At 34.8% G+C, this 27,382-nt stretch overlaps 1 protein-coding gene and 1 non-coding gene across 3 annotated transcripts in view; one reads left to right on the plus strand and one right to left on the minus strand.

Moving 5' to 3' along the window:
- Nucleotides 1-27,382, minus strand: part of LOC138710390 (uncharacterized) — a 228,221-nt gene that overhangs the window by 29,635 nt on the left and 171,204 nt on the right. For both annotated transcript variants that reach the window (XM_069841275.1, XM_069841274.1), the window contains exons 3-4: nucleotides 15,214-15,342; nucleotides 11,526-11,648 (exon numbers count right to left, since the gene is read on the minus strand). In XM_069841275.1, the coding sequence (XP_069697376.1) occupies nucleotides 11,526-11,648; nucleotides 15,214-15,342 (252 nt within the window). The remainder of the gene's footprint in view (nucleotides 1-11,525; nucleotides 11,649-15,213; nucleotides 15,343-27,382) is intronic.
- On the plus strand, nucleotides 15,644-15,715 carry TRNAY-AUA (transfer RNA tyrosine (anticodon AUA)). Its single transcript has one exon. It is a non-coding gene; the product is annotated as a tRNA-Tyr (tRNA).

Raw genomic sequence — 27,382 nt, forward strand, 5'->3', positions numbered from 1 at the left:
CATTACACACACCGAATTCCATTCGAAATGGCCATTGTGGTTGAATCAAAGAATTTGTCTTCCAATATGTTTTCACAATAAAAATACGCTGCCGAATTTAGAACTGTATGTTCGCGTTAGGACTGCAAAAACTAGAGACTGCGAGCTAATTACTAATAGCCAACAATAGTCATAATAGTCAAAAATGGATAGCAGGGGTACCAATATAGAATCTCCCACAGCCACTGAGATCATTAACCTCAATTTGAAGTTTATACTAGGTTCCAGAGGGAAATTATAACTCAATAAAATTGTAGAGTTTTATAGAGATCTCTCTGTATTATCTGGTTTTCATGTAAAAGACTTTTCATAAAGCAATGTTTTCAGTGATTACTTTTGTTATACAGGGTGATTCACGAGGACTTACCGTCCTTTACGCAGCTTATTTCCGAAGACATTCTGAGCAAAATATGTCATATAAACATGAGTTCTATTCTCAATATTTACAGAGTTACGTTTCGTTACTGGAACGCATTGCTGTGAACGCGCGATCTTGATCAGCGTGCAGTCAGCAGCCAGAGCGAGCGCTATGGAAATCAAAGATAGCCGTATGCAGTTACGTAGAGCGACGAGTGCCGTTCACAAGCGTGCGGCCAAGTGTACTCGAGCGGACGGCGACATTTTCTAAACTGTGCTGTAAATTCTTCAAGACTGTAAAGTAGAATGCAAAATGGAACTGCAAATAATTAAGTCGGTGGAAGTGGTGTGATTTGTAATAATTGTTGTGATAAGTACGTAAGAATAATGTAATTTTCTAGTTAAAAATAGAAAAATATGTATGTACGAAGCAACTAAGGAGTTCACAGCACATTTTTAAGCTTCACAATACTTGCCAATTAAAGAAATGATACTTCTGAATTGTTCATTCTCTATTTCTATTATTCTTTTACCTTCAAACTAAAGAAAAAATGTATTTTACAAACAACTTTAAATTAGTATAATTCTGAAAATATTGAAAATAAGAACTTATGTTTATATGACATTTTTTGCTCAGAATGTCTTCAGAAATAAGCTCCGTAAAGGACGGTAAATCCTCGTGAATCACCTTGTGTAGTAAGTATTCAGTCATATTCTTAACTAAAGAATTGTATAAACAGATGAATGAACAATAATTGTTTTCGTTGCGTGTAGATTTATAGCGAAAGTTTCATCAGGCTTTTACTGTTACAAAATCCAAACTAATGAGAAAGTACAGTCATGCTCACAAGTATAATTATGAAGCATAGATAGAAACAATCGGCAGCAATAGGCCTACTAACCTTACTCGTGTATCTTCGAAAGGAGAAAGCGAGTTACTGATATATTTTTTTTTATAATTGACTCCAATTGCAAATTTGTAATGTAGCTTTCTTTTCGATTGCGTTTAATTAAATAAAGTCAAACTTTGATTCAGTTATTTCATTTTAGCACGGATTGAATAATTTCCTATTGCACTTCGGCGCTCTACAGAAATATTCGTACAGTTTTCAGACGTTTCTCGCCATGTAGACCGGCTACTTATACATCCTATTTAGTGGCCTAAATCAATCGAAATATCTTACATGTCAATAGCACTAAAACATTCTAATGAAATAAGTTTTTAACAAAATATAAATATTAAAATTTCAAAATAATTATAGCATACGGAAATGAACAGATAATTATTAGGTATTATCCCTTTCAAACACTAAGGCCGTGTCTCAAGTCATACTACATGCTAATAACTAGCAACTAGCTGACTTGTAAACTACACACTAGAGAGCTTTGTATTGTATTGTATTGTATTGTATTTATTAACATTCCATGGTATTCATACATTGCTTACAGCTAGAATATGGAACAAGTCAAAAAACTTAATACTATTATAAAGTCTTAATTTATAGTCACAGTCTAGATGAAATATATACAGACGAGATTTACAATATAGTCTACTAGTAGAACACGTAGTTTTAGTATAAATTTCATGACGTGTTATTGAATGTCATGAATTCAACTACAGAATAGAAGGCGTGAGAAATTAGGTACTTCTTTAATTTGACCCTAAATAATTTTATGTTTTGAGTTTCATTCTTTTTATATCGCTAGGGAGGCTATTAAACATTTTTACTGCCAGATAACGCACTCCTTTTTGATAGCACGATAGACTTGCCGATGAAGTATGTAAGTAATTTTTGACCTGTATTTATGCTATGAACTGTTGAATTAATTACAAAGTTTTCACGATTACATACGAGGAAGATTATTAATGAAAAGATATGCTGACAAACCATGGGCATTATTTGTAGTTTTTTTAAAATAGTCCTACACGATTCCCTAGATTTGGCACCTATTATCATTCTAATTACTCTTTTTTGTAATAGAAATATACTGTTACTATCTGTGGAATTTCTCCAGAATATTATTCCAAAACTCATTATCGAGTGGAAGTATGCAAAGTATATTGTTTTTAAAGTATTGATATTTACTATCTTTTGCATAGATCTAATACGAAACAAGCTGAATTTAGTTTGGGGGTAATTTCTTTAATATGATTTTTCCAATTTAACACATCGATTTTTAAGCCAAGAAATTTGGTTGTTGTTGTTGTTTCTAATAGGGGTCTATTGTTAATTATTGCGCTAGAAATTTGCGAGGTTGAATTTGGATAGGATTTAAATTGAATTATGTTAGTTTTGTTACAATTTAATACCAATTTACTGACTGAGAACCAGTCACATATTTTGAAGACAATTTCCTCTGTTGAAGATTGGAATGTGTTGGAGTTATTGGCTGTAATTACTATACCTGTGTCATCTGCAAATAATATGGGATGACCTACATCTATACTACATGCTAATAACCAGCAACTAGCTGACTTGTAAACTACACACAGAGCTTTGAACATGTATGCTGGAATCATGGCCTTCTTCATAGATTATTTTTCTGAAATAATAACATGTATCAAAATATGATTAACACGAGGCTTAGCTGAACACTTTCCAACATGAATTGTAAATTATTTTTCTCAAAGCCATGGAATTACGGTATTGCACTAAATTAAGAAGGCAGTGTCTAATGCAGTTTAATTGCGAGTTATCAACTGTTATTTTTTGGAGATTCGAATGTTTTGTTTATAAACAGTTTTCCAGTAAATAGTTCAAGATACTTAATTCTCAGGTTTATGAACTGAATAGTAATTTTCGGAGACATTAGAACAGAAACGTAGAAAGATGTAGAATTGTAAAAGATGGTCAAAAGATATCCATGAAAAATACGTTTGCCTATCAACAATCGAAATAAATGTGGAAAAGTTAAGAGTCTGAAATATTACAATATTAAAGAAATGTAACGCAGATATCAACAATGTCAATGTTCCAAATTAACGTGTTATTCAACATTGAACTCACATTTTATTTCCAAACTATCATCAGATTTCATACCCTCACTTGTTAATGAGGTATCCATGTTTGTTTAGTGTACAAGTCAACAATCAGGCAAGCATTTTTGTTTACTAGCTACTACGGACTTGATTGTTATGCATTATGTAGCTTTGGATCGTAACTTCTGATGTCACATCCGGTTATTTAGTCAACAATCTAGTTCACTTCAGCTGAAAATGTAGCTTTGAGACACGGCCTAAGTCTACGAGATAGATTACATCACTTCCTCCCACAGCCTTTGATGAAGCCCTCTGACACAAAATGAAGAGGCAGAAAGGCTGATAGTAATATAAGATGCATTTGTGTATAAATATTAGTAATATGAACATTTTATACTTAAGGAGATATTAATCTTTAGCGTTCAATCCGGTAAAATAAAACTTAAGCAGTAGGGGAGAGTTGGGTAGTATCGGACATCTGGTAATATCGGACAGTGCGTTTCTTTCATCTACCACCAGATCGTAGTACCTGAATGACATGGTTACGTTTCTGTATGTGATATCACAGAAACGTAACTATGTCATTCAGGTACTTCATTTGGTGGTAGATGAAAGGAACTCACTGTCCGATATTACCCGATGTCCGATTCTACCCAACTCTCCCCTAAGGTTTTAACATAATTTAAAGCCTGTTCTGCTATAGAATTCAGCTGCTAGTTGCTCTTAGTTAGCGGTCATAAAATTTATTGCCACTATTAAACAGAACGTATTAAATCTGTTCAAGATAGTCCAGGTGTTCCGTTGTCCCGCTTTCTAACAGACAATTAGCCGTTAAATTTTGTGATATTAACAACGCAAGGAACGCATAAATAAAATTATTATTTATGAATATTGTGAAAATATATCAATAATCTTTACAATGAGGATGAAATTTGAATGAAATATTCATGGAATTATAAGGATCTGTAAACCCGTTTAATGGATGTGTCGAGGTTACATTATTAAGGATACAATATGAATATTGCATACCTTTACTATAGACAGCTTCCAAATATCTTTAAAGCAATGTTTCATTTTGATCTAAATATTAAATTTATATAGGGTGGAACTAAAATATCCGTGCAGATTTTCAAAACGAATAGTTCATGTTGTGTGTAACAAAAAACTGTAATACCATATTAGTGGAAAATTCATAGCTTTTTTTAGAAAAAAATTCCAAACGTTTAACACCTTCTTTATTCGATAACTATTGGGAGTAGGATTCTGTTTTTGTTCATATCGATAGAAAACTTAATAAAGAATAATTTATCCCTCTCGCGTATATCAACAACGTGAACGGTTTTCATCTAAATTTAATTTAAAAACCACTCATTTCAAGCCACTGCTCGATCCAAACAGATTGGAACATCGTAGCTAGAGAGGGAGGTGTACTGTAGCTCACCTCGCGAGACAGACCTGAGTTCTTTGACCTCTTACATCTGTATTACGAGAAAAAGAGAAGAGTGTGTTAGCGACGATGTAGCCAGACTGCTGTAACTTCCAATTTAATTTTATAATTAACCGTGCATTTAATCACAAAACGTAATATAGGTTTTCTATTTATTTAAGTGTACCCTATCGTCACTTTTAATGTGCAAGGTTATTTTACTTCCACCCTGTATATGTTTATAAATTTAATTATGGACACATAGGTATATTCAAACTATTAGTAACTTATCTTGTATGTCTTTGGCTATAAAATGTTGTATGATCTATGAGCTATATGTTCATTTTAAAAATAATCACCATCATCATCATCATCATTAGAAACATGGAAGTATTCTGACAAGAAATGAAAAGATCTTATACAGTATTTTGAATTCCTTAACTTCATTGTAAATTGACTTTAGATTTCAATAAGCCCGTTTCTTTACTGGTCTGAAATTTTACTACCTGAAGTAATACACCCATTCTGTGATCCAAATGGTCGCTGAATGTAACCGGCTAATATCAATAACGAAAACGTATGAAATTAAGTCATGCACTCTGAAATATTACTGCAAATAATCCAAGTTGTAGAACCTCCAGTACATGAGAACGTACATAACAAATCACTTGTAATTTCGCTTATACATATATATTGATGTATACGTCATTGAAGTCCATCGCTGTGGAGTAACGGTTAACCTGCCTGACCGTGAAAAGAGCGGGCCCGGGTTCAAATCCTGGTTGGGACAAGTTACCTGGTTTGAGGTTTTGTCCTCAACCCAAGAAGAACAAATGCTGGGTAACTTTCGGCGTTGGACCCTGGACTCATTTCATTGAGATTATTAACGTCACCTCATTCATATGCTATACCATAGCAGTTGAAAAAGCGTTGTCAAATAACAGATTACTTTATTTAATCCTGCATGCATACTAACATCTGACGCGATTATTTTCTGTGCAGAAGTATTTACTTAGCGAAACCTTATTGTTAACATGTTTCCAAAGTTAAAATGTTTCCAGCGCCCTCTAATTTCCCGTAAATTCTCAGAAACTGGTTTGTAAGAAATTACTTTCATTTTGAATAAAAACAAGAAAAAACTTTAGCACAGTGTAATAGCAAGTGAAAGTAATTTGAATCCTTTTAGTCATTATTCTAAGTTTAATAAATGTAATATTCAAGAATTACCTAAGAAACTCCGTACTTTATTTCAGTAGAACGGCACAGAGCTGAGGAAAAACAAGCGGCCATATTATTTAAACTCGCATAGTTATTTAATTATGTATCATATATAGTCAATATTTCGTTATATTTAAGCTCCTTAATGTGCATGATAACGATTTTATATTTTAAGAATTACCATTAATTTTATTAGGCCTGCTTTTGTTATTGCTATAGTTTTAATATATCACTTCTAGTAGTGTAGAAAAGAAAACCTTATGGATGGTCTTAACTCTACCAGATATACAGGGGCATCATTTTATTTTACTAACATTTTTAATATTAACGTGGCTATACCTTTAGATTAACAGTTGAAAGCCGGAAATACCGTTTGCTATCCTCTTCCACGACTGCAGTTCGATGATACTGGCGTAAAATATAAACAAATCAGTTTACTAGGTATAGGAGGGAAGAAAAGTAGTTCATCCATTTACGTAAACTAGGAAATATCGCGATTTTAGGTTTGATAATTTTTATGCGGTTTTTGTTTAATCAAAATACAGTACAGTATTAACACTTAGAATTTTCACTCACGAACTGAGTTATCCATGCGAACGTATTCATTATGCAGTGTATATTATACTGTCTACAGAACATTAGCATACAATTTAGAGATTGAAGTTAAATTGAAAAATATTCATAATACGGATATTTAAACACATTTTTTAAAATGGTGGCCGTTAATTCCGATACAGGCTTCAGTTCTTTTGTGCATATTATCGCACTACAGACTATTGTACCTAATTCCAATTATCAGTTTCGTACTTCGTATCAGTAACTCATGTTGAAATAATTCTGTACCTACTCTATAAAAGAGTACCTTACGTACTGTAAATTCAGTCTTCACTTCTGCCCGATCCGAAAAGATAAAATTACTCAGGCATGCTATCTACTCTCCGGCCAAGTGATCATGCCGCAAGATCATAGAAAGGGGGGGGGAATCACGTGAGAGATAATTATTAAGGAGGCCCTTTTATTTAAGTTATTTTAAACAGTAGTGTAATATTACATAGACGTCCATTTCCTAACAGAAATTAATATTTTCACAAAAGAGCTAAGACAGTCCAGGCACTAGCCTCTACATAGGGGCGAGTAGGAGCAGGTAGGGAAAATCGGGATGCGACGTAGGGAAACGGATGACCGTACCTGTGGGAAAATATAATTCAATATTGAAAATCTTTCGCCACTGGAAAACGCGAACATATTTCTGGAACGTACTATACTCACTAACTCAGTACTGTTTACCATATAAGGTTTTGGTTCTGTGTGGAGGATAGTTGGAACTTCATTAGTAGAAGGGATGGGAGTGAAGTACATTCAAAAACTCAGGTAAAATAAAAATTGAAGTAAAAATAAAATGATGTCCCTGTATAAATTATAAATTAGTTATGAGTTATGGCACAAGTCCCGAAAATGCTTGCCCGGTCGGAATATCGCGCGTAGTTTTGCAGATCTTTCTGCCTTGCGACTTCCTCTTCTTTGCATCTCTGCATTGCTGAGTAACGAAACTAGTTCTCAGTCAAAGGTCCGTGTCGCGCTTTGATACCAGAAGAACAATTCTATTTTTCACAGTTTTTAAGACTCAAACCCGAGACCCAGTGCGTTCCGTGGAAATAAAGATTTATTTGATCTCTATGTGGTGCTGTATTAATAAAATTCTAACCAATACGCATTATAAATATCGTGATCTGAAGCACTGAATCTAGCACAATAAAAGTGTACGGCCCAAGTTGTATAAAGCTCTCTGACTAAAGATCAACTTTGATTGAAGATCGGAAAGTAAACCGAGTTCAGACACTTCTATTGTATAAAACTTTTCTGCGATCAAATTACTTTGGTTCAAATGCAATCTAAGTTCACGTGAAAAGGATTTGGCAACATCGGATAAACAGGTGAAGTATGTGATGCGCGGGCCATGTTGTACAGGTTTATTCAGTGTTGCCAATTTAGCGACTTTAACTCTTTTTCAACGACAATTTCTTTTAAATTTTATATTGCTTAAATAGAGATTTAGCGACCTTTTTAACACCCCATAGTGACAAAATTTAATCTTTCTTTGTTGATAGTGAGAAATCTAGCGACTTTCCAAGTACTTTTTGGCGACTTTCCGTACACTCTGTTGAAGACACTGGTTTGTTTTGTGCATTGTAAATAATGGCGGACAACAAGAAGATAGACCGTTTTCGAAATTGTTATCATATTATGGTGCTTGATACCGCTAAACATAATAAAGCTTTATACAACGACAATTTTCGTTTAGTAATACAGTTAATTGAAAATTTATGAATGTGCCTATCATATTCATTAATAATTAATGGTTATAAACATAATATAATTATAGGTTATGTTATTTTATACTACAGAATACGATAAAGCCTTATAAAATATAAGAATGTTTGTGTATTAAGGCAAGAAATTGAAAACATATATATATATATATATATATATATATATATATGTATGTATTAATATTGATAATAATGGTTATTCTTTTTGCACAATCTGTCACTCGTATATTTCAAACAGAAAAGAAATAACTGAACTTGAATCAACTAACTTAATCGGAGAAATTTCTTCAGTCAAAGTTGATTTTAGTTTAAGACAAATTCATCTCAGATTAGACTTTATACAACACCAAATTGCAAGTTCAGCTAGAACGAGGATCAATTAACCTCTGATCTAAGATTAAGTGGTTTATACAATTGGCCCTAAATGTACTGCACCTACAGTAAGGAAATATAATTATTAAAGCTCGGAAATTCCGACTTTCTGTCCTGGGCGCCTCTCTCAGGCAGCAGGCTCAGAGTAGACAGACTCACAAAGCGAGTTTCATCGTGTATACAGACGAAATGGTCACTGCCTAAAAACGCTGTGGAAAGCATGCCAGGACACAGTTTAGAATGCCTACAACCTATGATCTGATCACAAGTACACCGAAGAATAAATAGCTGTAATGACACATCCAACTACTGTATATTCGGAGAATTGAAGGTGAATGATTTGTTGGGGGAATTCGGTTATACAGGATGTTTCCGAGATGGTGTTACAAACTTTCAGGGATGATGGCGAAGGGAACATGCATCAATTTGAGATCAATATCCCTGGTCCGGAAATGACTGAGTCGAAAGTTACAAGCAAAAATAGTTGTGTGGAAATGAAACAATTTTATTCCTCTGTACACCTTATTTATGTGCATTTATGTGTACATCTTACACATATTGTATTCATTTGACGTTGTTTACGTTGTCTACTTACAGTATTCCATTCAGTGCACTGTCTGAGGGATGGGGACAGGAAACTACACCAAAGGAATACAGATAGCGTAAAGTGTAACGGACATGGTCGGTCCTGATATACACGTCTGTAGACAGCAGTTTATGTGTACAAGTTGCAGTGTCCAGTCGATCAGTCCTAGTGAAATGGAGGAATACACGAGAGCGGAATAAGCAGACCTGATTTTCAAATACGGATGAGCCAATGAGAACAGTAGGCAAGCTCACAGATTGTATAGTAACAAGTACCCACGTAGGACACATCCGGCCCATACCATCTTTCCACGACTGTTCCAAAAGTTAAGGAAAGGAGGGCACGTTGTGCGAAATTACAATTCCATTTCCACACAACTATTTTTGTTTATAACTTTCGACTCAGTCATTTGCGGACCATGGTTCCTTATCTCAAATTGACACATGTGCTCTTCGCCATCATCCCTGAAAGTTTGTAACACCACCTCGGAAATACCCTGTATTTTAATGGGATGGAACTTAAAAATTTTGAAATTATACATTTTGACTTACAAATAAATGCTTTGGTAAAGTAATTTGGAAGTAGATTATTTTCTTTGAATGGAAAGTACATAATAAGTTGTGCCAAAAACAAAAGAGGGTGGAAACGAAGACTGTTTGATGAACACTGTAACGCCAAGAAATGTCGTAAACATTGTTGGAATGGGAGGAGGAGATAAAAAAGTGCATTCACTTCAAATTCAAGTCGGGCAACTTTCCATTTCATAAAGTAGATAACCATTTCTTCAAACAATTCATAGAAGAATACACACACAAAAATTTTCCTCCGAGTCAACACTTCATGAAAGGTAGGCCTACATGAAAGGTTGTGATGCCAACGTTTTAGCCGATATAAGAAAAAGGGTGACAGACAAGAAGATTTGAGTTTCCTTAGACCAGGCTTGCAGAACTGTAGTTTCTCAGTTGAAGGTTCATTACTTAAATATATAAATTTGTTTCCGTAGGTGATGATAGGAGGAACGTTTTGGAAAATCTAAAGCAAAGAAATCTCAAAGAAACTACCGACAGAAAAACCCAATGACTTTATTACAACCCTTTCTGAAAATTATAGTGCCGCCACTTGTGGTCCCTCCACACGCAAAGAATGTCAACAACTCTACGTAGAAGTCGATCATCCCAATAGAGGTGGAGTGAGGCTGACATCATATTTCCCCTACTTACGGGCTCTGCAGGCCTGCCTTAGACGAAGCGACAGATCAAACATTAGGATTTGCTGCAAATGTTATTGTGGGGAATTCTCTTTCCTGATAGATCTGATAAGACTTTTTCACTGCAATTATACTGTATAGTCATACGCTGCAATACATTTTATGAAAACAATTCAGAGTATTAAATTTGTTTATTTAAGATATGTTTAAGATATGGCATGATATCAGTATAGTACATTATGCAACGAGCCTATAATGGTAGTAATTAAGACGCGAATATGTTTATGAAACGAGCGGAAGCGAGTTTCATCATTTTCATACGACTTTTTATGCTCGATCATATTTCTAACTTGAAATTATTCATAAATATTCATGTTATTCTTATCTCACTGGGGAGCGGAACTGACCTTGTGCAATATCTCGTAAATTGTGAGCTGTGCGCAGACGCGAAAGTATTGATTTTTTCCTAGAAACAAATGTCATTGACCTTGATATAATCTAGAGAGTAAAATAAAGATTAATCTTGATATAACCTTGAAATTGATTTAGACATTGAAAACGAGATGACAAGTGGAATTTATTTGAATATTATTTACAATTAACGCTAATTATTATAGTAACAGAACATAACCTTCTGCGACAGTATTGGATTTCCAGCCTCCGTGACATTTCGCTAGTTGTGTTTCGATTGCATATCCGAGAATAATCGATACTTGCGCTTTTATAATGGTACAATGGTGATTTCTCACTGGCTGAACAACTGAACTACAATGAATAGGTGTACTTTAATGAGGTGCATTAAAGGGCTACTACAAGGTGTATAATTACTACATTTAGGCATGGTCGAGCATAAAAGATTTTTAGGCACTGACCACATTTACAGTCGAACTTCCTTGTCGGAAGGTTGCGTTTGCTCATACTAAACGTCTGTCCATAGCGTATAGGACGAAATGTTGGATCTTCCGAGCTGTAATAAGTAGGCCTATGTTTTTTGCTACCTGCAGACTTACCGTAGTTCCTGTGGGCGTGTCGCACGGCTTTCTGCCCAGGCCGTAAGCTTTGTTGAGCGCTACGTTCTTCCTGTCCAATTGGTCCACGAGCCTCGTCTTGTAGTCGATCAGCTGATTCACTTTCTGTGCAACAGACAAATGTTACTGACATATTCTTTCAGTGATATTTGAACAAGTCCATGTTGTGGCTGGCATAATTAATTTAAATATCGTATTGGACTCTCTTCACTAGAATTTCATACATGACGGTGAAAGCAGGTGAGGCAGATAGTGAAACGATAAGTTTTAGGCTTCCACCGTATATAGTCCATACTACAGAACGTCCATATGATAAAATCTCCGTATGGTCAAAATGTCCATATTGTCAAAATATCCATACGGTGAAAATGTCCATGTACTAAATGTCCATACGACAGAAAGCCCATATGATAAAACGTTCGTAAGGTGAAAATGTCCATAGTGTCAAACGTCCATAATGTCCAAGTTAAAAGGAAAATTCTGCTTGAATAGAACGCATTAAATTTTATTCCATAACTCGTACAAATAAATTATTAATAATCGGGAATCGGAGCCTCACTTTTAAGATGGTAACCAATACTTTTGAGGTAGCTATATGAGAATTTCTCCATTTTCTTTGTACCAGTTGTAGTTTCTCACAATCTGAAGAATTTGTCTTTGATTCGTAAAATTCGTTTTATTCACCGGCTATTTAATTTGTGTATGCCCCACTCTTTCTTGCAATATTTGTCTCCAAATTTCATTTCCTTCGAGCTTTATATACTGTATAAATCGCCAAATGGATGGATGATGTACAGTCGACGCTCTTCCTCTAGCCTTAAAACAGTTCAAGATGCACTTTACTTCTATACCAGCTTCATCGGCACTATGTAAATGCTTATCTGTGCCATCCCGCAAAACCCGAATGTTATGCAGGTTGCTGTTAGTTATCATTGCAGCATTACAAATTTTCCTTTCCCTGCATCACCAATATATTTTTGTCCTCTCTCTATTAAAGTCATGATGTTGTTACAGTTACCCAAGAAAAGAAAGAAGTGACTTACCCTTCTGTTATGGCAATAACTGAGGATTTCATTCCATCTTAAAAATTTCATTTCTGGTTAGTTTTGTACTTGAAAAATTTTACATAGATTACTATAACTACCTTGAACAATGGATATAGTGTACATTATAGAGCTATGGACATTATGACTCTGGACATCAGAGTCAAGTGGACATTATAGAACTATGGATATTTTGACTCTGGACAATTTAACATGGACATTTTTCAACGTGAACATTATTTCATGGACATTTTGACGTATGGACATTATAATCCTGGACTTTATGCCTGGTAGCCAGTTTCAGTGCTAATTTAAAATGAAGTAATGGAAAATAATCACGAATTGTTGCAGACTAAGACCTCCATTTTTAATAGCTGTAATTATGTCTGAAACCTGTTCTGAACTACCATTTTGATTAAGTAAACAAGAATTTATACCGAAATTCACTATTGTAACCCATTAAACATCATATTTAACTCTTAAATTGGCAATGTATCCTATAGGATACAACAAGTTAATAGGCTATATGCTATAAGTTTAATAGAGCAATAGAAAAACAAATTAGTAGGAAAATTGTTGTTTTGTAATGCCAGACGTTTGATAATAAAGTCATTTGACTTCCTGCACTCCAATATTTTTCAAAGATATTATCATGGTCAGCCACTGAAGCACAGATTTTGAGGTGTTCCGAATCCATTTCTTGGTTTGACTTGCACAATGGGCAGTTAGGGGACTGATATATTCCAATTCTATGCAGGTGTTTGGCCAAACAATCATGGTCTGTTGCCAATCTAAATGCAGCAACAGACGATTTTCGTGGTAAATCGGGAATTATCTGTGGATTATGATGCAAAGAGTTGCATTTTTTCCCTTGAGATTGTGTTATCAAATTCTGTTTGTTCAAGTCTAAGTATGTAGACTTAATAAATCTTTTCACAGAGTAATACGTAGATTTAGTAACAGGTCTGTAAGTAGCAGTGTTGCCCTTCTTTGCTAAAGCATCTGCATTCTCCCTTCCCAGGATTCCACAATGGGATGGTATCCATTGGAATACAATTTAGTTTTTTATTGAGTGATATTAATTGAGAGAGCATTAGTTATTGGTAGGAAAATTAAAATTTCACAATACTATAATCATAATATTTCACAATATAAAAATATGAACATTGCGATAGTTGTTTTCTTTACAGTCCGACTCGGTTTAATAAACTAGTGTGAGAAATGAAGTTTTGCCAATTTAAGGGCTAATTGTCTAATCACTAGAATTTTGTCTATCTGTCGAAGGTCTTTTCATATCAGTACTGGTGGACATTCTTAAACCCATATTTGTAAAATATTTGACCTACGCAAAACGGAAAAGCAGTTGGAATTGAAGTTGCGAATTCAACACGACGCGACGCTGGATCTCCAGCTCACAAATGCAGACAACACATACAGTAGATAACGGACAAGTATCTGTATAGTAGAACTAGAACCGAAAACCATGGGAAATTATTACTCATACTCGCATTATCTTAAAAAATGAATAACGTGTCTGTTAAAAGTTTCTACATAAATAATATTATTTAGTTTGATTTGTGGAATACTTTAAAAAGAGAGAAAACTTAAGCCTACTATCTTTTTTACTCGTGCAATATGGCACATGACATTTCCAAAGTTTTTTGTTTCCATATAATGTTTTGACCAATTTTGCACCGAAAGTATAGACTGAGCATGCGCAGTATGTTATAATTGGAAGTTGAAAAATTCAGGTGGCCCAAATTTTGTTTCTAGGTCTGTACATTAAGGTATTTTCAAACCACATAATGTGTTACTTATATTCAAACACAAGCTTACACTTTATTTCCATAAATAAAATGCGCAACAAACAATACAGTGGCGCAAAAGTCACTAGACATTTATAAGAACTGTCTACTGCAGCATTTTTATTGTTCGCAATTTGAGTTTTTGAAGTTGGCATGGGTTGTCAATTTCAGTGATATCTAACCCTACTAATCGATAGTGATAGATAACTTACTGGTGTAAGTTTGGCTTCTTTGTTATTACTTCTATAAATAGACGGCGAAGATAATAGTCAGTATTGCCAATCGTACATAAATATACTCACATTATAGAATTCAATATTTCATCCACCTTTGCTAATAGTAAAACAACACTGGGTTTAGCTGGACGCCGCTGATATTGTCAATTATGAGAATAATTTATGCTTAATCTAAATCATCACTTTCCCCGACACATTTTAACCGCCCCGTATCATATCCTATTATATCATATCATATCATATCATATCATATCATATCATATCATATCATATCATATCATATCATATCATATCATATCATATATAATATCATATCACATCATATCATATCATACCATATCATATATCCATATCATATCATATTATCATGTCATATCATATCATATCATATCATATAATATCATATTATATATCAATTTAAAAATGAATCTGTGTTGTAAACTGATGGTCAAAATACGTATAATCTAGGCTATGACTGAACTTGCCAGTAAAGTGGATTCATAATATGGAAGTTATTTTCATGTCTCTTTCCAAGAATAAAAATTAAACATTACTGCATTATAGATTATAATGATGTTCAATTTACCCCAAAGATGAGGTTTAGAAGCGCGGATTTGATGCCGAAGCTGGCCTGCACGACGGGTTCCAGGATCTTCCTCTTTCCACGATCAGCACGATCAGTCGACTCCGGCCCGAACACATCACCTGACACTTCCTGAAAAATAAGCAGATTGTGACGCACAATGTTATTACAAGATAATATGCCCACTCTTGAATAACTTACAGAGTTATTAGTATTACTAAATACATAATTATATGCGTTATATTTAATTCATTATTAGATCTAAGAAAGTATCGGATTCCACCAATTAGTGTACACAATTTAAAACAGCACATGTGTGGACTTCGGTCCTGCGGTCATAGACATCTATGACGTAGTGCAGAGGGCGGCCACTAGAGGGAACCCAAGAGTTGGGGCTTAATCTGAGACGATTCTAACCGGCGTCGGAGTTGTATCCGGTGTGGCTTAGTGGATAAAGCATCAGCACATAGAGCTGAAAACCCGGGTTCAAATCCCGGCGCCGGAGAGAATTTTTCTCCGTTCCATTACTCTTTCATCGTATGATGACGCAGAATAACTGCATGGAAATATCATATGTACTTCGGTACATTAAAATAATATATATGATATGCGTAAATCACTTCGTGATTTAAGACGGCGCTTATTCCGTCGGATCCCGGCCAACTAGTCACTCATATCGAGTGCACCTCAGCACATGTGTGGACTTCGGTCCTGCGTTCATAGACATCTATGACGTAGTGCAGAGGGCGGCCACTAGAGGGAACCCAAGAGTTGGAGCTTAATCTGAGACGATTCTAACCGGCGTCGGAGTTGTATCCGGTGTGGCTTAGTGGATAAAGCATCAGCACGTAGAGCTGAAAACCCGGGTTCAAATCCCGGCGCCGGAGAGAATTTTTCTCCGTTCCATTACTCTTTCATCGTATGATGACGCAGAATATCTGCATGGAAATATCATATGTACTTCGGTACATTAAAATAATATATAGCTCTATGCATTAGACAAATATAGCCTAATCAGCCTCGTCATCGTCATAATCATTACAATCATCAACTACATAATCATCATTATCACTGTTTTGTTTCACTCTGTCTATGTGGGATTTCAAGCAGACTCATTACTTTTAACTTAATGAATCATAGAATCTCGTTGAATTTCATTCCGGATGATTAATTTTGTACTGTCTAATTTAATACACTCTTTCACGAGCCTCGGAAAACACACAATCCGAGTTTTTTTTTTACTACGTAGCTGTAGCGAAGCAAGCATTGTATTGACGAATAAAACCTTTGTGGTATATATTGTTTTTTTTCCTTACTGTTTTTTTAATTGTACCGCATACATTTTGGAATGCTTTTTCCGTTTCATGTAAGACGTCATATTAAGTAGTGAAGTGAAAACGAATGCAGTGAGTTATTACTTAATCTCTTTCATCTGGTTGAAAACTTTGAAGGTAATAAAATTATTTTCGTAACATTTTTGACCTCTCAATCACAATGCAAAATTTAATTTTTCTGTTAGTTAAAAACAATTATGTTGAGTAGTTTAAAATGCAACAATTTTACTCGATCCAAAAATGTTCCATTAAAATCACAACTACGTATAAAATGAAATTATTATAATCCGTCTGTAACGCATTAGATTTGAGTTACTAATATGTAAGCTATAATATTTACGAGTATGAATACACGTCATATTTTTATTTAGCGTGCCGAGTTCGACATTGATACTGACCTTCGGACTGGCTAGTACGTATAGCGATTGTGAAATATTTAATATCCTACATTATGAAGGCTTATTTCGTTTAGATGATATAATTAATGTGGAATGTAAGCCACGATTCACGAATATAGCGGAACATGCGCGACATTTTTTAACGCGGGAAATAGTCCAGGAATCATCCGTACAGCATCGAAATGAGGGTTTCAGCATGATGGTACTCCACCCCATTACTACGATGCAGTGCGCGGTTTCTTGGACGAAACAATTCCTGATAGGTGGATCAGAAGTGGAGGGTCCATTGCTTGGCCTTCCAGATCACCCGACCTGACCCACTAGACTTATTTTTCTGGGGATTTGCAAGGAGTGTCTTGTATCAAAAGAGAATATTCAAACTATAATGGAAGTATGAGAATTGATTACAAACACAGTTCCACTTTGATAACTCCCAATACGATAGAGAGCACTTGGCGGGATGTTGAATACCATCTCGATGTCTGCAGGACAACTGGAGGTGCAGACATTGAGTTGCATTGACCGTCACGCTAAACTTGAGAGTTTCTATATTAAGTTATGTAAAAGAGTGTGTTAATAAACCATTATTTACACTTAAAATTATCACTTATTTATTTATATATTTAAATAGTACACACTAGCGTCGTGTATTACAAGCCTCATGTTCGGTTCAAGTTTCTCGAGTACGGTGAAGTTTGATATTCGCTATGCAGAAGGAGGCCGGTCGTGTTTGTTGGAGTCTGCTATAAAATATTCGCTGTCCTTCACTCACTTTTTAATCGCTTAAGAATTTTAGCACAGATCTTGCGATAAGTTTCTCATATGAAATAAGACGAAGTTTTTAATGTCTTGGTTGACTTTTCATGTTTGAACATTGTAGGACACTAATACACATTCTATAATAATGTTATTCACATATAATACATAATCTGCTCTAGCACACAGAAGGAATTTCACACATTATACAGGGTGATTCGCGAGGATTTACCGTCACATACGGAGCTTATTTCCGAAGACATACTGAGCAAAAAATGTAATATAAACATGTGTTCTAATCTTAATATTTTCAGAGTTGCACTAATTTGAAGTTGTTCCTAAAATACCTATATTCTTTAGTTTTAAGTGTAAAAGGATATTATAGATAAAGATTCAACTATTCATGAGTATCATTCCTTTAATTAGCTACTATTCTGAAGCTAAAAATGTGTTGTAAATGCCATAGTTGCTTCGCACAGACTCTTTATATATATATATATATATATATATATATATATATATATATATATATGTATATATTTATTTATTTATTTATTTAACTACAAAATTAGATTTTTCTTACGCATTTGTCAAACAATTGTTATAAATGACGCCACTCTTGCTCATTTTTCGAGACTGTACATTAATTAGTATGCATAGGCCTAATTAAACTGTAAAGAATCAAGTTCCTAAAGTCGTATTAGGTGTAATAATTTTTATGATAAGTGCCTAAAATTAATGTAATTTTCAGTTAAAAATATGAAAAACAAAATCTGCACAAAGCAATTAAAACACATTTTTAGCTTCAGAACACTAGCTAATTAAAGAAATGATACTTCTGAATAGTTCATTATCTACTTCTAATATTCTTTTTCCCTTAAAACTAAAGTAGAAAGGTATTTTATTAATGACTTCAAATTAGTGCAACTTTCAAAATATTGAGATTAGGACACATGTTTATATGACAGTTTTCGCTCAGAATTTCTTCTAAAATAAGCTCCGTAAGGGACGGTAAATACTCGTGAATCACCCTGTATATCACCAGACACTTGAAATGAACTCAGAAGAGAATTCTGCGGTACCTTTTCCAATCTAAATCTACAATTATTTAAGAGACAACATATTAGTTCAGTTCTGAATTTCTCGTTAGTAGCCTTAAATGCCTAGTCGCGCGCCGTGGTGTCGTAATCTAAGCCATCTTGCCTAGGACTCGCGTTACGGAATGCGCGCTGGTTCTAGTCCTCATGGGGGAAGAAATTTTCTCATGAAATTTCGGCCAGTGTATGGGACCGGTGCCCACCCAGCATCGTGATGCACTTGGGGAGCTACGATATGTAGCGAAATCCGGTTCCGAATACCAGCTATACCGGCTGGGGGGATCATCGTGCTAACCACACGATACCTCCATTCTGGTTGGATAATCGTCCACCTCTGCTTCGGCATGTGGGCGTGAGGCCAGCAGCCGGCTGGTCGGTCTAGGTCCTTCACGGTCTGTAGCGCCACGGATTATTATTATTAGTAATTAATGTTTGAGGAGAAAAATTCGCTCCGGTACCGGAGATCGAACCCGGGTCCTTGGTTCTACGTACCAAGCGCTCTGACCACTGATCCCCGGCGCCGGAGCGAATTTTTCTCCTCAAACATTGTCAACATTACAGAGATTATTCTGGAGGACAAATTAATAAATCCATAATATTGTCATAGCTAGCAGTGCATCATAACTGCGGAATCCCGGCCAAATAAGTCACTCAGCTGAGTGCGCTCCTAGTATAATGGCAGTTGACACTAGACATATACGTCAACATATATGCCTAACTTGGAGTCAGGCCACAAAGGGAAACATTGAAGGAGGAAGATTTGATCCGGTGCTGTGGATTGAATTCGGCGTAGCTCAGTGGTCAGAGCGCTTAGTACGTAGAACCAAGGACCCGGGTTCGATCCCCGTTGCCGGAGCGAAATTTTCTCCTCAAACATTAATTGTCAAGATTACAGAGATTATTCTGTAGGACAAATTAATAAATCCATAATAATATTATGAGGCTTAAATGCCTATATTTTTCATAAGTAGGGTACCAAGTAAATGCATGTAGGTATTACTTAAGTATTTAGGGGAAGGTGTTGTACCTTGGGTCATTCATCATTTCTCTGCCATGTGTGTTTTGAGAAATCATGTATTACAATCAAGTTACATATTTGTACACAAGAGTCCCCTCACAAAGCTTGCTGATCTTCAGATACAGTGGTTTGCTTTCTTTGTGAAGAAATTTGTTTTTGATCTCAGAAAACATTTTGTTTGTAGTGTGTTCTTTATTTTTTTTACGGGGCTGTGTTATAATTTAAGACATTTCCAATAGTAAGGTAAGATCTTTGTTTCTTTCTTGTCCGAATGGTATATTAGGTTATTGTTAAAATATAACCTAACTTTTGAAACATGATGTTCAGTTCACAATGAGCAGTAGTTGTACCTCGGTCCACTTGAAGCGTTGTACCTTGGGTCGACCCAAGGTACATTGAACTGATGATGAGCAGAAGTGTACAAATCATTATAAATTATTAGTTAATTTAATATAGTTTATTGCTCAATATGTTGGAAATATTATATCGTCATACTTTTATTTTTATAGAACCATGCCAAGAAGCAAGAATGGAAAAAAGCGGGAAAAAAGTAGATCTAGAAGCATTTCGCATGGCTATAAAGGATGTGTTAACAAATGGAACTAAAGTGCGAACTGCTGCCAAAAATTTTGATATTTCGAAAACTACGTTGTCTAGGCACTTAAAAAATATGAAGGATTCTAATGAAAATGAGTTTGTGTACAGAGCTAACAATGATGTGAAGAAAGTGTTTACTTTGCCGTTTTGCTGGAAAGAAGAAAGTTTCACATTACATAGCAAAAGTGTTGAGTGTTGATGAAGAAGAGTGTGAAGTCCAATTTCTGAAAAAACTTCCTGACTCCACCAAGTTTGTTATGGCGAAAGATGATGAATATATTGTGCCTTTAAGTTAGTCATGAAGCTACCACCTCCCCGCCAACAAGGTTAATCTAAGAGTCAAACTTCCCAACTACAATTTCGCTGTTGATTTCAGTAGTTATGATGTTAAGTAGATCGATTTTGTGTTTTTTATCTGCTTAACATGCATTATTGCATGAACATGTTGCAAAGGAATTGTATATTTAATTTGTTTCCTAATATATTCCAGAAGTTTCGTGATTTTTAGATATGTACACTTTGCATTCATATTTAAGTTTATCCACAATTTGTATTCTTGTTTCTTTTCTTGTAGGCTAAATTTATAATGTGACCCAAGGTACAACATCGGGTGACCCAAGGTACAACCTCATGTTGTACCTTGGTCCATTATACTTGTATATACATTTAATTGAATATAAAAATTATCAGAGTAATTAAATTCGTAAATAAAGATTACCAATAATATTTCAAAGAGTAGCTTCATCTTATTTTATAATTTGGACATCCTAATAACCATAATATGGTAAAAATAGAAATTAAATGTAAAAATGATCCAAGGTACAACATCTTCCCCTACAGTATTCACATGCGAGCTTTTTATTCTTTATCAAGTCATAAGTGTAAATGTTTCGGAACTACGAATCATTCCATCATCAGGGATGATAAAAGAAAGAAGTACACTATCTGTTTTGTCGTTATCGAGGAACAATCTCGAGAACTGGGCTGAATTGAACTGGACCAGTTCTGCAGACTATCTCTGAAACGTTACACATATATTTTTCATATAGGCCTATGAAACGATACATAAATTTAGCTAATTTAATCAAATTGATTTGAAACAAGTGATGTCAACAAGAATTTAAATATCTCTAGAACTAGACCCACAAGAAACCTTAGACCTTCCACTTGCAGACATTTCTGAAATTAATTTTTTCCCGCTTCAATTTTCAACGTTTAACACGAGTACCTAAATTATGTATTAGCTATAGTGGGGATTTATTAATATGGATGTCCAAATACTCCTACCTCCAGTGAAACAGTGAACAGCGTTTAACGCCTTTGAAGCAGCTGAACGCCATTTGACTAGATGAAGGATTTCTTCCGCAAACTTAAATGAGAGAAAGCATAACAGTTTCTTCGCAGTTTAATTAATAAACTGGGAGCTTCTTGTGACCCCATTAATAATAGCCTAACAACAAAACATGCATAATAAGTCGCTCTCACGAGAAGACATTTCTCAACTGACTTTCTGCAGAAACATAATAATACAGTAATTCTATTGTGCATAAATTACATTTACGAGCCCGAGGACTTTATAGCAATAACTGAACCCTAGCTTAAGAAGTATGTACAGGTAAACCACTTCTCTAAGGAAAATAATTAATTGTAATTGTATGACCGGTGACCTATGTTTACTTTACCAAGGCCGAGTAGTTCTTTTTTTCCTAATATGAATAGTGCATACGCATCTAAACAAATTTTGAGGCTGTAATGTGTTCCATAAAATGAACTTCACATTTTAAAATTGGCTGCGATTGACTGGTACAATAATTTTCGATAATTTGAAATGCATGATACAGGGACATCATTTTATTTTTACTTCAATTTTTATTGTACCTCAGTTTTTTAATGTACTTCACTCCCACCCCTTCTTTACTAATGAAGTTCAACCGTCCTCCACACATATGCAGTCATAGTAGCCTTACGGTCATAGTAAACAGTACGTTCCAAAAATATGTTCGCGTTTTCCAGAGACGAAAGAGCTTTCAATATTGAATCATTTTCGCACAGGTACTATCGTCCATTTACCTACGTCGTATCCCGGTTTCCCCCACCCGCTTTTATTCGCCAGCTAATGACTGGGCTGTCTTAGCTCTTTTCTGAGAACATTAATTTCTGTCAGGAATTGGACGTCTACGTAATATTATAAAATAACTTATATAAAAGGGCCTCGTTAAGTAATTAACTGTCACGTGATTTCATCCCTTTCTACGATCCTACGACATAACCACTTGGACGGACAGTAGATAGCATGTCTGAGTAATTTTATCTTTTCGGATCGGGCAGAAATGAAGATTGAATTTACAGTACGTAAAATACTCTTTTATAGAATAGGTACAGAATTATTTGAACATGAGTTACTAGTACGAAGAACGAAACTGGTAATTGGGATTAGGTACAGTAGTCTATAGTGCGATAATATGCACATTAGAACTGAAGCCTGTATCGAAATGAACGGCCACCATTTTAAAAAATGTGTTTAAATATCCATATTATGATTATTTTTCACTTTAACTTCATCCTCAATATTGTACGCTAATGTATTGCAAACAGTATAATATACACTGCATAATGAATACATCCACATGGACAGCTCAGTTCATGAGTAAAAACACTCATTGTTAATACTGTGCTGAATTTTAATTAAACAAAAGCCTAATGAAAATGATCAAACTCAAAAGCGCAATATTTCCTAGTTTACGTAAATGGATGAACTACTTTTCTTCCCTCCTATACCTAGTAAAGTGATTTGTTTGTATATTACGCCAGTATCATCGAACTCCAGTCGTGGAAGGGTGTAGCAAACGGCGTTGATCCAGAGATATAGGCAAGTTAATATTAAAAATGTTAGTAAAAATAAAATGATGTCCCTGTACAAGAGACTAATAATCAGCCGATCCCTTTTCTTTTGGTTATTTAATGACACGCAATCAATTGTGCGAATAATTATCGTCGATATATTGATTATAGGTAATTCGGTATCTCGTGAAACCTACCTGCGCCTAAGGGGAAAGCGTTTGGTATCTCGAGATAACGAATGATTATTGCGAGAAGATTTCCTCTGGAGATTACCTGACATTCATATTACAGTTGAGGAAACCGCGGAGTAAACCTGATCAGGCAATCGGCCTACGTCCTAACGCACGAACCTCGCCCACCTCTAGAAAGATCACGCTGTCGTGCATGTATTGTAATTTAACTACGTGCTCTTAAGTAATCACATAGTAATCACTACGTAATCGCTTGTCAATAAGATAATAGTTTTTTCTGTCGTTTTCAAATTACCGTAACTCCGTAATTATGAATGTGATCCCATTAATCTATCTACATTTTTGTTCCAAATAACCTTAGGAATCACCTACATAAACCGGGCTAGAAATTCGTGAATCACCCTGTATATATTCAGTTTTGTTCTTATGTCGCCGTTTTTTTGTTTATCTTTTCTAATAGGTTACATTCAGTGACAGATCGTAAAAATGACATCTCGGCCGCTTCTGTCTTTCTTTTGTCGTTTCAATTAATGGCCAATTTTCGCCAGTGGTAGATCGACATCGGTGCCGCTATTACTTTACAGAATTTTAATTGAGTTTGTCTTTTTCTTTCTTAAATTACGTGGAATTGTTCCTCACATTTAGTATGTATTTTTTGTTTTTTGTTAATGACATTTATTTTTCTACTGTATGAGACGCAATAAGCCAGATATTTTAATGAGGATAAATGTTCCATCATGCCACTTTGCATTATAAGTTGGTATCTCATACGATTTTTTTTTCCTTTGACAGCCATAACTTTAGATTTTCTTACCGAAATATTAAGATTTGGATCTTTAAACGTCTTCTGTGAATGAAAGGTCGCCACTTGTAATTATTCACCTTCAATATCTTCAAAATAACATGCTGGTTAGCAAATAATACATATCTCACATCCAACTCATTAATTTTATTTCCATTTTTAATGACAGAACATCTTATATAGACCTACTCTTATAACTTGAACAGTGATGACGATAAATGACATCCCTGTTTACTTCTTGTTTAATTTTGCACGTTTTACCATTAGCTGTGTCGTCTGTTTCAATAGATAAATACTGCATTATCCTCGTATAAACTCTTTATGACATTCACTAGATATGTCGGGTTCCTTACAGAATTAGGTCATACCACAGTCTAGTAGACTATATACAGTCACGAAGCTCACTACGTAGAACATATATACATCCATAGATAGTTGCTAACCGCTGGGATCGCTAATATCTCCTCATTACAGACAATGCGAAATAGTACCGGCACAGTCTATTGTTCCTAGAACTCTCACAACTCAAGCTTCGTGACTATGTATACTAGACTGTGGTTATACCATAAATGCGTAATTAAAAACGGCACAATGAAATGTAAGGGTCAAGTGAAGAGCCATTTTCACTGTATCGTTTATAGCCACCTATCGGAAAGTCTTCAAACCATTATTGCATCCTAGTTATTTTATGCTCGAGTAAGCCATTTAAAAACCCTTTCAGATTGGTCAACATGGGATTTGATCTCGGGACCATCCGAATGCAAGTATAGTGTTTTACCAGTCTCTCGAAAATTATGCTAAAAGAGGAGTGCTTGAAAAATATTTGGAAATATTCATGCTTTGGTAGTGAAAACAGGCTACAAGATCAAACTCGGAATTTGGAGATGATAATAGTTTTCAGTATCTGGCGCACTTATGTATAAGACGAAGGTTGTTATCTGACTAGGATATATTTTTACCGTTTTTTGAAATGGAATAACTTTCCTCGTAAAATTGTCCGAAGACGGTGGAAGTTCACGTCTTCTGTTCCTTCCGGCAGAAGAACAGTGTATTACGGTTGACATATTTATCCTATACAACAACTTTCACCTGTCGAAGACATTCCTACAAGAAGGCCTTTTATACTGGAGTTAAGAAGAATGATAACTTATTAACATTCTCTTGTGTTTTCGTATAAAAATATGCTCTTGGACAAGATAGCCTAGCAAAGGATAACATTTTACTAAAGTCATAATCAGTGTGTCTTATATAAAGAACTTGAGATAGATATATTGTTTTTGAAAAGTTTAATTCCTCAGCTAAGACTATCGACGGTAAAAGAGATAGGGAAACTTGCTAAGTTTCGGGCAACCATCTCATAATGTAATTAAAAGCCCATTATAAAAAATATATTACGAGAGAATAGAATTACTTCCTTACACGATTAACTAAATTTGCAACAGAAGTATAAAAGACGGTGCATAAAAAATTAGAATTTAATCTGTGCGCGACAACCCACGAAGGACGAAGGTCAACCAGCTGGATACATGTCCACATATCTCAGCAGAGGTGAACGATCATCCAACCAGAACGAAGAAACCGTGCGGTTAGCATGATAATCCCCGCTTTCTATAACCGAAGTTTACTACATATTGTAACTACCCAGATTCGTCACGATGCTGGGTTGGCACCGATCCCTGCACTCGCAAAAATTTCATGAGGAAGCTCTTTCCCCGTGAGGATTCAAACCTGTGAGCTTTCGGTGACGTGGGTCCTAGACACGATGCCTTATTCCTTAGAGCACGACACTACAGTGCGGATCAAAAGACGATGCGCATTTTATTAAAACTGTATTGACGACACAAAATACTTTGTATCTATTATTATTATTATTATTATTATTATTATTATTATTATTATTATTATTATTATTATTACGTAATTATTTTCTTGGTATGTTGGAAAAATAAAAGGAACTCTTATTGTATTAAATTAATTATGTATTGTATTATATTAATTTAACTAGCCGTACTCGTGCGCTCCGCTGCACCCGTTAGAAATAAATATAAAGTAATTACATAATTAAAATAGGACGTTTGATCCAGGGAACTTTCGTGTTTGATACAAGGTTAAATCGTTTAATATGTCACTTAATTTAAATTGTATTTTCATAATTAAAATGCGATCATTTTGGTGTAGAGACCACTCATTTGGTGCAATGACAATTCCTTTAACATGTTTCTTAATTTTTATTACATGCATCCATACTTTAATGAAGACTGACATATCATTTAGATTTAATGTGTATACTTTATTTTACTTGCTATATATTTCCATTGAATTATGATAATAACTTAATTTTAACCCTTGTTTTCTACGTATTCAGTAAATGGCGGTTCTGAACCCTTCAAATAACTTATATTATATAATACTATATTATATTATATTATATTATATCAGAAGTTACTGTAATAACATTATGGCATTATGTCCATCTAGAGAAACTACACTTTCCAATGGTGAAATAGTAAATTAATTATACAAATCGGTTAATTTAGCTTCCGATATTACTTCATACAAACACAGAAACATTCTCTGTAGGCTACCTTTCATAGCTTTCGATTGTTGCTGTCCAAGGCCCCTTACAGACGAAGTCATTTGTTATTTCATTACACCGTCTTAGCTGGCGTTATTACAATTTTAAAACTCATTTATCTCATTAAATATAAGTCCTATCACAATTTTTCAAGGAATAAAACTTATCGAAAATTATTTTTAAAGAAACGTTTGTTATGTAACATTTTTCGCAAAAATCAATAATAAGCGAGATATTTCGATTTATTTAATTCAGGCCCCCTTATAACCCCCCTTTTAAATAACGTATTTTGTATGCCATATAGCCTAAAATCTAAGTTATAACGAACTTAATTTATATTCCAATTTTCATCGAAATCCGTTGAGCCATTATCGCGTGAAAAGGTAACAAACATACAGACAGGCAGACAGACAGACAGACAGACATACAAACAAAAATTTCAAAAAAGCGATTTTCGATTTCAGGGTGGTTAATTATATATGTTAGGACCAATTATTTTTGGAAAATCGAAAATTACCAGAAAAATTTCGGCTACAGATTTATTATTAGTATAGATATGTAAC

This window comes from Periplaneta americana, chromosome 12 (assembly GCF_040183065.1).
Source record: "Periplaneta americana isolate PAMFEO1 chromosome 12, P.americana_PAMFEO1_priV1, whole genome shotgun sequence".
NCBI lineage: Eukaryota > Metazoa > Arthropoda > Insecta > Blattodea > Blattidae > Periplaneta > Periplaneta americana.